The sequence below is a fragment of the Giraffa tippelskirchi genome, chromosome 10 (genome assembly GCF_054371585.1).
Source record: "Giraffa tippelskirchi isolate mGirTip1 chromosome 10, T2T-mGirTip1v1.2.pri, whole genome shotgun sequence".
NCBI classification, from domain to species: domain Eukaryota; kingdom Metazoa; phylum Chordata; class Mammalia; order Artiodactyla; family Giraffidae; genus Giraffa; species Giraffa tippelskirchi.
Window position 1 is genome coordinate 144,680,604 of NC_137284.1, and position 16,160 is coordinate 144,696,763.

General features: G+C 40.9%; 1 protein-coding gene across 3 annotated transcripts in view; it reads right to left on the bottom strand.

The window, feature by feature from the left end:
- DGKI (diacylglycerol kinase iota) overlaps positions 1-16,160 on the bottom strand; it is a 486,267-nt gene that overhangs the window by 148,221 nt on the left and 321,886 nt on the right. For 2 of the 3 annotated variants that reach the window (XM_081533024.1, XM_081533023.1), the window contains exons 20-21: positions 15,935-16,134; positions 11,642-11,704 (exon numbers count right to left, since the gene is read on the bottom strand). In XM_081533024.1, the coding sequence (XP_081389150.1) occupies positions 11,642-11,704; positions 15,935-16,134 (263 nt within the window). The remainder of the gene's footprint in view (positions 1-11,641; positions 11,705-15,934; positions 16,135-16,160) is intronic. The other variant, XM_081533025.1, reaches the window with a different exon arrangement.

The window sequence follows — 16,160 nt, forward strand, 5'->3', positions numbered from 1 at the left end:
CCCAACACCATTACAAACAAGCCTAAAAGACTCTCCACCTTCTTTAGCTGTGTGAGAATTTATTTTTAACTGGGGTTTGTCATTCTGACATTTTTCATATAATAACACAAACTTCAAACCTGCAATCCTAGAGATTCACACATTCGAAACACTCAAAATTGAATTCTAACGTGTTATCTCTGAGGTTTTCTTAAAAGGGGGAGTTTACATAGTATGATTTGATTAAAACTCAGAAGTTACATATATAAAAATACACACACACAAGCAAATGACCAGAAGTTATATCAACAGCACAATTCAGTGCCTTAAATGCCACTCTCAAACAGCCCTGCATGTTATCTTTTATGACCTATAGCACCTGATCTTGGGCAAGTTTCCCAACATTTCTTATTCTCAGTCTTCTCATCTATGGGGTGGGAATGATAGCAATCATTACCACATACAGTTATCAGGATGTTAGATTTGATCACAAATATCAGGTCCATATTATCTCTCTGGCTAAATGAAAAAATCCACCCAGGTTCTTGCTGAGAGCAAGTTGAAAGTGTACCCAGGTGGTATATAGCCTGGCCTCCTGATTGGTATTAAGGATACAGAATGACCCTGTCCCCTTCCCAGGGCATGTCTCACTTCATGTCTTAGATCCCTTTGGGGCAGATCTTCAGAGAGTCTAGGGTCATGCCCTGAACTTTCACATGACAGAACTTCAGAGCTGATAAGAATCCCAGGGACCAACTGCATTTCTTTTTAATATCTGAGAAACTGAAATGCAAAAAGTTTACTATAGGGTACAATCGGGTCAATGTCACAAGGACAAAAGCAGGGCTCACATATTCACTCAAAACAGAGGCTGTCTTTCTGGGGCTTGGATCTACAGAATGAGGAAGACCCCGCAGTTAGAGACCTGGGTCAGTTCCTGCCGCCCCCTGGTCTTTAAGTCCCTAAAGGCCCCTGCCCCTGCTACCTGGGTGAGAAGAGAAGTGCAGGTGGGGTGCAGAGCTGTTGTGGAAACTCGCAAAGCACAGGGGGGAAAGAAACCAGCAAGCTGAGGTGCAGCCCGGATTCAAGTGTGGAAATTGGAATGAGGTGAATCCCTCGGAGCTCTCCTTTCCTCTGGTGTATCGGTCTTATGAAACCAGCAGAGGGCTGGCAGAGGAAGAAAGGAACGCATGACAGTTTGACATAATTGAAGGTCTAGGAACTGTGGACAGTGGGGAGTGAAACCACTAGGAATTCAGAAGATGTGGGGGTGGAAGCGAGAGAAAGCTGCTACTGCTGCTAAGTTGCTTCAGTCGTGTCCGACTCTGTGTGACCCCACAGACGGCAGCCCACCAGGCTCCTCTGTCCACAGGATTCTCTGGGCAAGAATACTGGAGTGGGTTGCCATTTCCTTCTCCAGCGAGAGAACGGAGGGAGCAGAAAAGACCAGTGAAGCTTAGCAGTTTCCTCTGCTTGGATCAGAGCGTAAATAGCTTTCTCTTCCAGAAAGCCTGAAGCTAACTCTTTCTTTTATGGAAGACAGTTGCTTTAGAATGTTGTGTTAGTTTCTGTTGTTCAGCAAAGTGAATCAGCTATATGTATACATATATCCCCTCTTTTTTAGATTTCCTTCCCGTTTAAGTGGCCACAGAGCATTGAGTAGAGTTCTCTGTGCAATACAGTAGGTCCTTATAGTAGTGTATATATGTCAATCCCAATCTCCCAATTTCATTCCATCCCTTTTTTCCCCCTTGATAACCGTAAGTTTGGTCCCTATGTCTGTGAGTCCATTTCTATTTTGCAAATAGCCAATTATGCTTTGCCATTTGATTCTGAAGTAGAACTGAAAAATATGTCACTTGCTCAATCAGTGGATTCAACAATTCCCTCCTGTTCTTTTAAATTTCATTTTTTTCCTTTTGGTTTTATAGCTGCATTCACTGGGGGGAAGGGGGGGGAGTGGAGTGTGTGCTTAACCACCTTACTCAGAACCAAAATTCCCTACTGCCATTTTTTTTTTTTTTTTGGCCATGCCACAGGGCACGTAGGATCTTAGTTTCCCTGATCAAGGGTGGAACCCGAGGCCCTGGCAGTGAGAGCAGTGAATCCTAACCACTGAACCACAGGGAATTTCCTCTGCTGCCTTTTAAAGCGGAGACATTTTATAAATGGCTATTTTTTTTCCCCCTTTACAGACGTGTGCTCTTTGAAATCAGTCAAAAATTACAGTCAATTTTAAAAATGATATGTAAACCTCCTACTCAGAAATAATCACACAGGGATACAATAATAACACAAGCATTAACAACAAATACATTCACAATTTTGTGCATACCTAGGCCCTTTTAGTACTGTCATAGTTGGTTTTGGGGTCCAGAAATTATGACCCCAAAGTAATAATCCATGGACTAAAATACAGGCAGATTCCTGCCCCAGGCACGAAGCCCTCTTCCGAAGCTTTAACAGGCCCAGGACTGCTGTTCATCCTGAGGTTCCATGAAGGTAGTGTGTTCACTACTAAGCTTAATTCATTCAGAGGAAAACCATGTTTGGTGGGTCTTCTTGGCTACTTTAGAGGTAAACCCCATAGTTTCCAAAGGCATGCACGTAAATTTCTATGTTGACAAGGCTCTTCCTACCCCCCGAGAGAGTCCAGGGTGTAGAAAAGTGAAGTTTACTGAAAGAAGAAAGGAAAAGAGAAAGGGTTTTGGAAAAAGCATACTGAATCTTATTTTCTAATTAAAGGGCTAGTACTGAACAAACAAAATAAATATGCTTTTCATAGCATATTACACAATTCAAGAAAATGCTGAAACAAAAGGTTTGATATGACTAGTTGGAGACAAAATGACCAAATTTTTAGAAAGCATTTCAAAGAATTTTCTAGTTTACTTCCTTGGCCAGAGGTATGCAAATATTAAACCACCTGTGACCAATTTATATTTTTTCCAATCATGAAGATTAAAGATTCTTGGTTCTCCCTTGGTTATTTCTCAAAAATTAAATTATTAAACTCAACTCAAAAGAAAAACATAGACACATCAAAGATATTTCTCTTTCTCTTAGTAAAACTCCCTTTCTTCCTAGAACAAAAATCAATTTGCTTTCATCCTTTACCAAGAAGCCATCACTTAATTGGAAGCAAGTTTAGAATGCAGAGTCATAGTCAGGTTGTGGTCAAAGGTAACAATTCATACTTTTTTCAAGGACCTGTGTCTAACTCTGCATTCCCCAAGATAACAAGCAAATCCATGCAACTTAGCATTGGGAAACATCTTGTTTATGTTTAAATTTTGACTGTTGTGCAAGATTGCCTATTACAATTAACATTGGTTGGTTGCAGTTCGAAACACACTGGTTTCTCTGCAGAGCTTAGCTATGGCACCCTCTGAGTTACTGTATCAGGTAAAAAGAGGATACAGTGTGAAAACTCTCTGCTTTAAAAGACAGCAGATGGACTTTCCCGGTGGTCCAGTGGTTGGGAGTCTGCCTTGGGATTCAGGGCACGCGGGTTCAATCCCTGGTGGGGGAACTAAGATCCCACTTGTCATGGTGTAACTAAGTCCTCGTATCACAACTACTGAAGCTCGAGTCCCACAACTAGAAAGCCAGAAACAAAGGATCCTGCAAGACACAGAGATGATCCCCCAACTTGTGCAGTGACTAAGACCCAGAGTAGCCGGAAAAAAACCCAGCAGAGAAGTTCTGGTTCTCGGAGAGGAAGGTAAGCACCCACCATTCTTTTTCCCCCAATGAATGCAGCCATAAAACCTGGACAGAATGCATAAAACAGGTATTTAAGAACTCGAAAAATAAATGACGGGGAGAAGACCAGAATTTAAAATACCATCCAACTAATGGTGAGCTCTCTCCTCCTTTGACCTCTAATCAACCCATCTGGACTCCAGGCAGTACAAAACCTAAAATGGACAACAGGCAAAGGTAGAGAAAGCTCTAGAAGAGCCCTTGAACTGATGGGAGGATAGGAAAGGGACTATGAATGAGTAAAGAAATTGGGGAAAATCTTCCTCTTTTATTCCTGCTCCATCTGCTCACAATTCAGCACTCAGGCAACTTTGCTGTGCTGATGGCAGCAATGACAAAGGTCTTAGGTACTTAAAACTATAAAGAGGGGAAGATAAACAACAGGGTACTACTGGAGAGCACAGGGAACTATATGCAACATCCTGGGATAAACCATAATGGAAATGAGTATGAAAAAGAATGTACCTATGGATAACCAAGTCACTTTGCTGTACAGTAGAAATTAACACAAACATTGTAAATCAACTATACTTAAAAAAAAAACTTTAAGGAAAGGGAATCTTCCCCTCTGATAAGAGGAGCTGTGGTCCCAAGAGGGTGGGATAAACCACCATGCTTCTCTTTCTCTTCCTGTCATTTCATTCCCTGGTCCTGGAGGTGAACATGGTTTCAGGAGGGATGCAGCAGAATGAAGTAACTAAAGCCTTAGCTTTCTGGCTGAAGGATCTGAAAAGGGAGCCCCAGGAAATGGGAAAGTACTGGGGGCGATGGGAGAGAGGGAGGAGCTTGGGAAAACAACTCCACAGGGACGTTCGTGAACTTGGGTTCATCTCTCACCTACAGATGTGTGAATCTGGCCCTAAACATAGTACCACAGACTTTGGGAACTAAAGCTATAGAGAAGACCTCCACTCAGATTCCATCCTGCAACTTGGTGGGGCACACACCAGACAAACAGGAACAGCACTGCAAAGGCTCTGAAAATACAACTAATGCTCAGAAGATGGGACAGAAGTTGTCGTCTGAAAGCGGATTCCACTGCTTTCTAAAACGAAGAAATGATTAAGCAAAACACATAGCTAACAAAGGCTTGGATCCAAAATACTTGACCATCTTACTCAACAGGAAGAAAACAAACAGCCCAGTTTAAGAAATGTGCAAAAGACTTGAGAGGATGATTCACTATAGAATATATCAAAGCTGGCAAACAGTCATATGAAAAGACACTGGTATTAAACGATTAAAATTTCAAAATATTGACATTATTCAGTGCTGAAAGGGATGGGGGACAACAGGAACTCTCATACACAGTTGGTGGAAGCGCAAAATGGTACAACCACAATGGAAAACAGTGTGTTGATTTCTCATGAAGTTACCAGGACTCCCTCCCAGGTGTTTAACTTGCAAAAATGAAAACTTAGTTTTCACAAAACTTGTTAATCAATGTTAACGCAGCTCTATTCAGAATAATCCAAAACTGGACATAACCCAGATGTCCTTTTAGGTTATTAGTTAAATAAATGGAAACATCCATGCAGAGAATACTATTCAGCAACAAAAAGGAACAAATGATTAATATATGCAACAACTCTGATAAATATCAAAATGTTATGTTTACTCAAAGAAACCAGTTATAAATGTTGCATATTGTGTGATTCCATTTATATGGCATTCTCTAGAACACAAAACTAGGACTGCCAATTTTGGTGGCTCAGACGGTAAAGAACCTGCCTGTAATGCAGGAGACCAGGTTCAATCCCTGGGTCAGGAAGATCCCCTGGAGAAGGAAATGGCAACCCACTCCAGTATTCTTGCCTAGAGAATTCCACGGACAGAGGAGCCTGGTGTGGGCTACAGTCCATGGGGTTGCAAAGAGTCAGGCATGACTGAAGCAACTAACACTTTCACTTTTTCAAAACACAAAACTATAGCAATCAGTGGTTGTCAAAGGTTGAGATGAGAGATTCAGGGATTACAGGGTGTGATTATAAAGGATATATATTACCAGGCAGCTTTTTGGAGTGATAGAACCCTTTTATAGCCTGATTCGGAGAAGGTGATAGCACCCCACTCCAGTACTCTTGCCTGGAAACTCCCATGGACAGAGGAGTCCAGTGGGCTGCAGTCCATGGGATCACTAAGAGTCGACACGACTGAACGACTTCACTTTCACTTTTCACTTTCATGCACTGGAGAAGGAAATGGCAACCTACTCCAGTGTTCTTGCCTGGAGAATCCCAGGGACAGGGGAGCCTGGTGGGCTGCCATCTATGGGGTCACATAGAGTCAGACATGGCTGAAGCGACTTAGCAGCAGCAGCATGGCCTGATTACGATGCTGGCTATATGGATCGATACATGTCTTAAAAGTGGGAACTATATATCAAAAAAGTCAATTTGACCCTATATTAATTTTAAATATCAAAGTATAAAAACAAATATAGTAAATACTCAATAAAAGGTTATTCACATGAAGTACAACCAGAATCTCTATTTGGACGCTTCTCACATTGTGTCATAATTGTGTTAACACTGTAGGTCTATTCCTACAGTGCATCCATTTCTCCAGGGCAGTAAGCTTAGCTTTCTAATCTCTTATCTCCAGAATCGCACAGAGTATCTGACACCTAAAGTAGACACTGAATAATATTATTGAAAGATAAAAAATGCACAAATTAGATATAACCAGTTCACATTACTTCATTTTGGTAGAGGAAGAGCAAGAGAGAAACAGAATTTAATGAAAAGAACTCCTAAAAGTGAAAGAGTTCCAGAAAGACTCATTTTACAGTTACACACTTTTGGGGGCTTTTGGGGCATGACCACATAACATGAATATTCATGATTTATGAGATAGTGCATGTATGTAGTCTTCAATGGGGATTCTACTGTAAAGGCATTAATTATAATGAATTTATTAATTGAGGGACTGCTCTAATAATTCTTTGAGCAACACTGGGGAGGCAAGGGTGAAAGGGGTGAAAGGGGTCAAAAGGTACAAGCATCCATTATAAAATAAATAAATCCTAGGGATGTAATGTACAGCATGGTGACTAGAATTAAAAGCATTGTATTGTCTATTTTAAAGTTGCTAAGAGATCTTACAAGCTCTCATCATAAGAAAAAACTACTGTAACTATATATGATGATAGATACTGGGTTTCACAGTAACATCTTACGGAAAAAGTTGAATGAACTTTTTGGACAACTCAATATTAACTAGACTTATTGTGATGATCATTTCACAATATAAACAAACACTGAATAATTATGTGGTACACTTGAAACTAATATAATGCTAGCTGTCAATTATATCTCAATAAAAAAGAAAAAAGAAAGTAAGAATGGCCAGGTTACAAGTTATATAATATTAAGAAGAGATAGCAAGAATACACAGAAGAACTATACTAAAAAGATCTTCATGACCCAGATAACCACAATGGTGGGATCACTCACCTAGAGCCAGACATCCTGGAATGTGAAGTCAAGTGGGCCTTAGGAAGCGTCACTATGAACAAAGCTAGTGGAGGTGATGGAATTCCAGTTGAGCTATTTCAAATCCTAAAAGATGATGCTGTGAAAGTGTTGCACTCAATATGCCAGCAAATTAGAAAAACTCAGCAGTGGCCACAGGACTAGAAAAGGTCAGTTTTCATTCCAATTCCAAAGAAAGGCAATGCCAAAGAATGCTCAAACTACCACACAATTGCACTCATCTCACATGCTAGCAAAGTAATGCTCAAAGTTCTTCAAGCTAGCTTTCAACAGTACATGAACCAAGAACTTCTAGATGTTCAAGCTGGATTTAGAAAAGGCAGAGGAACCAGAGATCAGATTGACAACATCCACTGGATCATAGAAAAAGCAAGAGAATTCCAGAAAAATAAAAGATCTACTTCTGCTTTATTGACTATGCCAAAAAGCCTTTGACTGTGTGGATCACAACAAACTGTGGAAAATTCTTCAAGCAATGGGAATACCAGACCACTTGACCTGCCTGAGAAATCTGTATGCAGGTCAAGAAGCAATAGTTAGAACAGGACATGGAACAATGGACTGGTTCCAAAATGGGAAAGGAGTACATCAAGGCTGTATATTGTCACCTTGCTTATTTAACTTATATGCAGGGTACATCATGTGAAATGCTGGGCTGGATGAAGCACAAGCTAGAATAAAGATTGCCAGGAGAAATATCAATAACCTCAGACATGCAGATGACACCATCCTCATGGCAGAAAGTGAAGAGGAACTAAAGAGCCCCTTGATGAAGGTGAAAGAGGAGAGTGAAAAAGCTGGCTTAAAACTCAACATTCAAAAAATGAAGATCATGGCATCTGGTCCCATCACTTTACGGAAAACAGGAAAACAATGGAAACAGTGACAGACTGTATTTTCTCAGGCTCCAGAATCACTGCAGATAGTGACTGCAGCCATGAAATTAAAAGATGCTTGCTCCTTGGAAGAAAAGCTATGACCAACCTAGACAGTATATTAAAAAGCAGAGACATTATTTTGCTAACAGAGGTCTGTCCAGTCAAAGCTATGGTTTTTCCAGTAGTCATGTATGGATGTGAGAGTTGGATCATAAGGAAAGTTGAGTGCCCAACAATTGATGCTTTTGAACTGCGGTGTTGGAGAAGACTTTTGAGAGTCCCTTGGCCTTCAAAGAGATCAAACCAGTCAACCCGAAAGGAAATCAGTCCTTATTATTCATTGGAGGGACTGATGTTGAAGCTGAAGCTTCAATACTTTGGTCACCTGATGCCGAGAACTGACTCATTAGAAAAGACCCTGATGCTGGGAAAGACTGAAGGCAGGAGGAGAAGGGGCCAACAGAGGATGACATGGTTGGATGGCATCACTGACTTAATGGACATGAGTTTGAGCAAGCTCTGGGAGTTGGTGATGGAGGGAAGCCTGGCGTGCTGCAGTCCATGGGGTTGTAAAGAGTCGGACACGACTGAGCGACTGAACTGAAGCCAACTCTGAGAATTATAGCTTTTCTCTGATGTAAAAAAAAAAAAGGTACAGAACCTCAAACTTGTAGTGAAATAATTCATTTACTTTATTTTGTTCTATTGGATGAAGGCACTAAATACCTTTGATTTGTTGTGGTTGTCACTCAGTCATGTCCGACTCTTTAAAACACCATGGATGTAGCCCGCTGGGCTCCTCTGTCCATGGGATTTTCCAGGCAAGAATACTGGAGTGGGTTGCCCTTTCCTCCCCCAGGGGATCTTCGTGACCCAAGGACTGAACCTGAATCTCCTGTGTCTCCTGAATTGGCAGGCAGATGCTTTACCCTCATCAGTTCAGTTCAGTTTATCCTCATATATGGTCATATATGATCAAAACAAAAACTTCAAGATTCTTCGTTGTGTAAAGCTGAAATTTCCCATGTAGGCACACATTAATAGTATGCTGCAATTCCTAACAATTTATGCATTATGTTGTCAAAACCATGACTTCCTCCCTAATTAAAAAAAAGTCATTGGAAAGCTAGAGAGAAAAGATAATTCAAGTTGCTTTAGGAAAGTAACATTTGCTTTAGAAACAGCATAAAGAGGTTTCTTCCAAAGGAAAGATCATCTGTAAAAAAAAGTTGTTCTGAACAGAGAATAGCTGATACAAGAGTAAAAAAAAAAAATCAAAGTTTAGCTCACAAAACTGGCATCCTGACTTTTGTGAGGACCAAGGTAAGGTTAACGTGATTCTCAAACACTGCTGCAAATGGCAGCATGAGAGTGGGTCTAAGCTAAGTTTACCTCTGCCATGATATTGGCTTGGCCAAAAAGTGAGTTTGGGTTTTTCAATATCATCTTACAGAAAAACCCAAACCAACTTTTTGGCCAGCCCAATATATAAAGACAATGCTCATTATTGTGTTTGGATTTTTCTCCACTTTCCTTGCTCTATCTGACAGTGTTTAGTTACCGGAATTTTTAAAACAATACTCTAATAAACACTTATTATATAAGTCATCAGTTATATAGATATAAAATCTTTAATATGCACTAATTAACATAGCATATATAAGTATAAAATACTTTAGATCAATAGTCAAGTTTTAAGTGGCCATATCTGGGGTCCTGTTACACTCTATGAAAACAGGACAGTTCACCTTCCTATAGCATACACACCCAGAAAAAGAAAAGAAAGGGGAAAAGAGCCTCATTTAAACTATATGATGAAAACAAACACAACCAACGCTTAAATGGTGATAGAAATATGACAAATATCATCTGCATGTCTGCTGTTGGTATTCTCAATTGTTTGAACTCTATCAACAAAGGTGCTGAAAATAATGAACACTGAGAGCCATTCTGGACTCAAATTTATTGAACAAGACTTATGTAGAATAACATACCCCAGTAACAGCTGCCAAATTAGAAAGTAAATGCTATTTTCTTGTTGTCTGACCAGTCAATACTGAGTTCCATGAAGGTTGTGCTCAACTCTAAATACCAGGCAGAAAATAGCATCTGACACAGAGCAAGTACAAAATAATACTTTTAGAAAAACGTTTTGCAATAGATGAATAAATAAGCATGTTTCCACAAGATTAGAGTTGAAGTAAAACTATATAATAACGGAACTTTAGGAGTCACATTGGCACATCCCTGGATGTTAGATATTGGCACAGTTCTATTTAGACAGGCATTCTTTCATTCATTCATTCCACCAACCAACAAACAATTCTTTCTAGTTTCAGAATACTTTGTGTTAAGGTCTGTGATCACGACTGGGAATACAAAAGTCATAGGAAGATACTGTAAATGATTTCAAGTGACCTAAGTGTAGTGTGGGATACACACAGATATAGAGCTAATATAATTAGTACCAATCGATTATACCTTGAGAACTATAATAAGTACAACATTATCATAGTGAATTCCAATGAGGACATAACTAGTTCTACCAGCAATAATCAAGGTATAGTTCTTAGCAAAGGCAATTATTCAACTGAGCCCTGAGAAATACAAAGGATATTGATAGATGAAAAATGGCAGATTATAAATTGTTAAGAGCATGAATTTTAAAATCAGGCTGAAGAAGTATGAATCCTAGTCTACCACATATTAGCTGTGTGACCTTCCTGAAGTTACTTAACTTCTCTGTTCATCAGATCCCTCATATATTACATGGAGGTAGTAATACCACTTATAGCATAGGGATGTTGGGGAGTAAGTTAGTTGATGTATGCAAAGCACCTTTAACAGCACCTGAAACATAATACAAGTATATGTAAGATGGAGAAAAGAAGCAAGCTCAAGACAGAGGCAACAGCATAAAAAAGTCCTGAAGTGCTAAAAAAATTAATAATAATTTCTTTCTGTTCTTCACCAGAAGAAAAAAGCATAAAGTATGCTAAGTACAAACTACTATGTATAAAACGCATTTTGCCAACTCATTAACAACTTTGGGTCATTGATCTTTTATTACCACTACGGATGCTCAACCCAGAAAAATGCACAGATCCACGTACGTACACTCAAAGCTCCACACATATCAATAATTTCAGGGGTCCATCTACAGAATCAAGAGTAGCGGGTGCTTCTTCAAGGTCAGAGCCATAGATGATGGAACGGTCTAATGGGTTTACTTCCCATAGAAACCAAGGCTTGGTATGGAATTTTATACAATCCCGTGCAACTTTGGACCCTGAAGTATCTAATCAAAAAACTTAAACTGTGAACTCATAGAAGATTGAGATGAATAGAACACAGAACTTCACAGCTGCGTCTCAAATCAAAGAAGGGCTAAAGTGGACAATCACGGCAGGGTGGTTCTTTGTCTGAGAAGCAGACCTGTGAAGGACGAGGATGCGGGTCCTCTGGCCCTGAGGAGGAGATGAGGCCGAGAGACACAATGTAAAAACAGAACGGCTTTGTACTCACATGGTGAAGGAGCCTGGGGGGGCAGACACTCTCCGCAGGTCCGCAGCTTGCACCTGATGGGTACTAGAGGCAGCAGGGAATGAGCAGCGAAGACAGTCAGCAAAACAGCGTGGACAGACAGGGAACAAGCCGGGAGAGAGAAAGAGAGACACACAAAATTTAAACAGAACTTAAATGAGCGCGTCACCAAACAGTGAATGAAAAGAAAAGGAAAACCAAGCCAGCCACAGAAAGAATCCAAAAAGCCAGTGATAGCGACGAAGCCAACAGGACATACGGCAGGGCCGGTTCTCAGGCAAGCCGCAGACTGAGGCACGAGGCAGGGTGCCTGCAGCTGCTGCGGGAGTGTGGATGCTGTGCGGGGCTGCGGGGTACCAGGTCCTCTCGGGCTCTAGGTCTCAGAAGGCATCCACCAGTGCGTGTGAAGACACACACACACATGAGTGGTAGGCTGGCCCAGTCAACTCATCTTTGAGCAGAATCAAGGTAAGCTGAATCATTTAACATAGTCCTCATGATTCCAGGGCCTTGCTGAAATGTTCGTGTCAAAAGAAAAACCATCTTGAAAAGAGCCACCCAACAAAAACTTAAAGGTCATACCAAGAAAGCCTAATTTCATCACAATGATGCTGTAATTCCACTGATACTCTTGGCAGTGGAGTGAAACCATAGACTTCTCTCTGTTCTCTGCCCCTCCTTTAAAAAAATAAAAGAGAGGGTCTTCCATGGCTACCACAAAAGATAAAATGTGGAACTGAAGAGATGAAACCCAACATTTCCTGCCACTTTTATGTTATTGATAATAACTCTTACTCTCTCAGACCATTTGAATGGTTTCACTATAACTCTTTTCCCCAATCTGTCTTTTCCCTATAACCCCATTCCCTCATTTCTGTTGGGTATGTAAATTCTCATATGAAGCCTCCCATGAATTAACTCCTTATTATCCTCAAAGGGCTATCAGTTATCACCAATAATATTTCTCAGCAGCCCAGGATAGTGGAACCCAGTTGCCCAATTCAGAGTTTGCCAACTGAAAATCTTTCCCTTGGAGTATACAGTCAACTTCACAATGCTGTCTTAATTGCTAGAGAACTCAGGCTAAGATCTTCCTAAGCACCTAAGTTAATGTAGAATTTATGATCTCCTTCAAGAGTGCCTTTCAAATAGCATAATCAGATTTATCTGGCTATCATGGTACTAATACATGAATATGAACCTAGACAAACCTGCTCAATTACTTTCGGGGTGGATGACATTCATTAGAGTCATAGTTGAGCCATAAATGACATAAAAAGGCACATGCTCCTGTATCAATGGGGTGGGCAGAGGAGCGGGTAGTGAACCTAATGGGCATAGCTAGTCTCTCAGTTTGTATATAGTAATAGCAAACGGGATCACAAGCTGAGAAATATTTTTTTAGAATTTTTTTCCTTTTTGAAGAAGTAAAGATCTAGAGGCATCATGAAAGCCATTTAGCTGTTTCTCATGGGACCTTCTCCAGTCATCCATGTGTACCAGATCTTGAAATTCTTAAGTATATAGCTTCCACTTACTACCACAAAATATGACCAAGAGATTTTCTATATCATTTTTATACTCACAAGGTTTTAGATTTATGTTATTTTGGAAAAAAAATTTCTGAGAAATGCAACAGATGGAACATTATAGATCTGATCCATGCGGAAGTCCCTTGTTCAACATGTAACGTTAAGTCTCAGCAAACTGGCAGGCACTGGGCACCCTGTGAGGAAAACCCCAGGGTTTCCCCCCCGAGCAGAGGAGACAAGTCAACCAGTAATGACACTAGTTTTGATAAATGGTGTGACAGAAGTAACAGGAGCACTACAGGAGCGCTGAGTGGTGTATTTAATGGCTGGGAGCAGAAGGAAAAGGATTCTTAGGGAAAGTGATATGTCGACAGGAGTGTGAACTTGAGCAAAAGCCAGCAGATGAAAAGGAGGGAAGGGGACACTTCAAGAAGAGCAACAGGTGGGCAAAACTATGATGATGTACAAGACAGGCCACACTGCTCTCTGACTTGATTGCAAAGGTGAACTTTGCACAACGGTGGCCTAAAGAACAAAAAGCTTGAAGGACTCAGAACATGGAAGAAAACTCCTAAGAAGGTATCAGTGGCCGGGCTTCCCAGATACTGGAAACGCCACTTGGAAATTCAGTGGAAAAAGCTGGATTTCCAAACAGAAAGAAGCAGTCTAATCACAAAGGGTGAATAAGAGTAGTGGGTGACAGATTTTCTAAAAATGCAGTGTTGAAGGATAATTTTAATAATAAGTAGTAATCAAGATCTTTACTAATCTTTAAAAAATATATATATGTCCTTTTAAGAAATGGACAGAATATTATTACTGCCATTTCACAGAAGTCTATCTTCGAATCTGAGGCTGCTTAGGTGGAGGCACCACTGCCCCCTGGTGGCAAGTAACTGCATTTTTGAGATGAAATTGCTTCTTGAACACCCTTGCAGCTAAATCTGTGAAGTCACATCATATTTACCACATGTACCAAAAAACCCAACTCTTTACATTTGATTTTAATATGTGAAGAAAGCCCAAATAAATTCTTATGACAGTTTCTGAGCAAAAACAATTTTTTTTTTCCTCAAGGGCAAAAATTGTTTGAAACTAAACACCCCAAAATAATTTCATGTCTGATAAGGTTATTAAGTGTAGAAGCACCAGGCATGAAAATGAGACCTGTTTGCCTGTAGATACTAAGAATTTTTATCCCTGCTAACAAGTGATCTACGGGTGATCCAAAGCAACCTGGACTATCTCAGAGAGGACTTTTCACTTTGTAGTTAAGATTTTCTCTCAAACCAATAGTTCACAGCTTAACTCTGAACATTTTTAAGAGAGAGTATGGCCAACTGTATACTACTGCTGACACCTTGCCTGAAACTCATGAAGTGTATATCCAACCTAATAGCAGGGAAAGGCAGAGGATAGAAAAAGCAGCCGAAATGACCCAAGAGTTTCACTAGCTGCAAAATGTAAACAAGATGAAAAAGGCAACTACACCAGCCCTCTGGATAAGGATCTAGGAAAAATGCTGGGCAAGTGCAGAGTGATTCTCGAATAAGAGGGTACAGAGGAGAGAAGATCCCTCAAGCTTAGAAGCAGAGGCTACAAAGGGAAACACTTTATGAGCCCTGTCGAATGCTACTCTTCAACATCTGCCTTTTCAGAACAGGGGTGAAGCTTTGGCAGAGAGCAATGACCCCTGTGTCATGGGTTCTTTCTAGGCACTTCTGTAGCTGCCACATTGACTCAATAAATACCTTGGCAAAGCATGCCCTTGCTTCACAGGCACTAGAGAAAGCCAGCCATTCAGTACAAATACATAACCATGCATCACAGGCCACAAACAGGAGGAGGACCTCCGAGGGTACCTCACTGTGACACAAGAATGGCCAAAATTCAAACCCGGAAATGGCCTTACCTTAAGTCAGGTCAGGCATAGGGGCATGAAATATAGAAGAGGCTCAAAATGATGCCCCAAATCCGCCTGTTTCTTGGATCCCTTTCTCTAACCCCAAATAGACATTTTCAATCAAAAATTAGATAAAGGGACTCTATAAAATGAATGTGCACTCAAAATAGCCAGTCATTATCACCTTTTCCAAATCAGTTTATCAAAGCACCCGAGAAAGGAAAGGGTCCAGGAGGGGTACATTTTCTTTCGGCATTGAGTCATGGGTCAGGTCTTATCTATTAGACAATAGGATGCTCTCCAACAATGGCAAAATGAGTCGAAGCATCAGAGAACATAGGACTCCAAACTGGAAGCACTGGGAAAGGGACAGTCCACTAACAAGCAGAAGGGGATGCAATATGGGGAGAGGTGAGCCAAAACCCAGTTCTGCCAACCTTCTGCCCCGGAGAAACCAACACTCTCCAAGTGACCAGGGTCAAGAAGAGGAGGCCAACAGTGCCTTCTTAAAATGAAAGAGAATACATTTAACCAGACAGGTTTTATGATCCTGAATCACTCAGTGATTTTCGGCTGGTCCCAGTCAATATATATGCAAACGGGTGGTCGGTGAAAAAGCATCATCAATCTAACATACCATACAACAATTACTCCTGAAAGAAGCATGTGGTCACCGTATAGTAAGCAAGAAGAACAAATATGTGCGAGAGACCAAGGGGCAGCTGAGTTTCCTGGACTTTTCTCCTTTCTCAGCACAGGGAGGCCTCCGACCATGCACATGCTCAGTGCCCTGCTCTCTGCGGTCTCCGTGTTCACAAAGGTGGGCGAGGGCAGACTCACTCATTGAGTAAAGGCATGGACGTTCTCCTCTTGCTCTTCTGTACCATGTTGGCCTGATTCCTCAGTGAGATCCGAATCATAGCCGGGGCCAACCTACAGGGCTCCCCATCCACTTGCATGGGGATGGATTTGTAAGTTAGCAGCATGACCTCCCGACACTGGTGCAGCCTTTCTCCATGGCCCCCGACTTGCAGGGCAGCCTGTAAAGACAAGAGGCAAAAGGAAG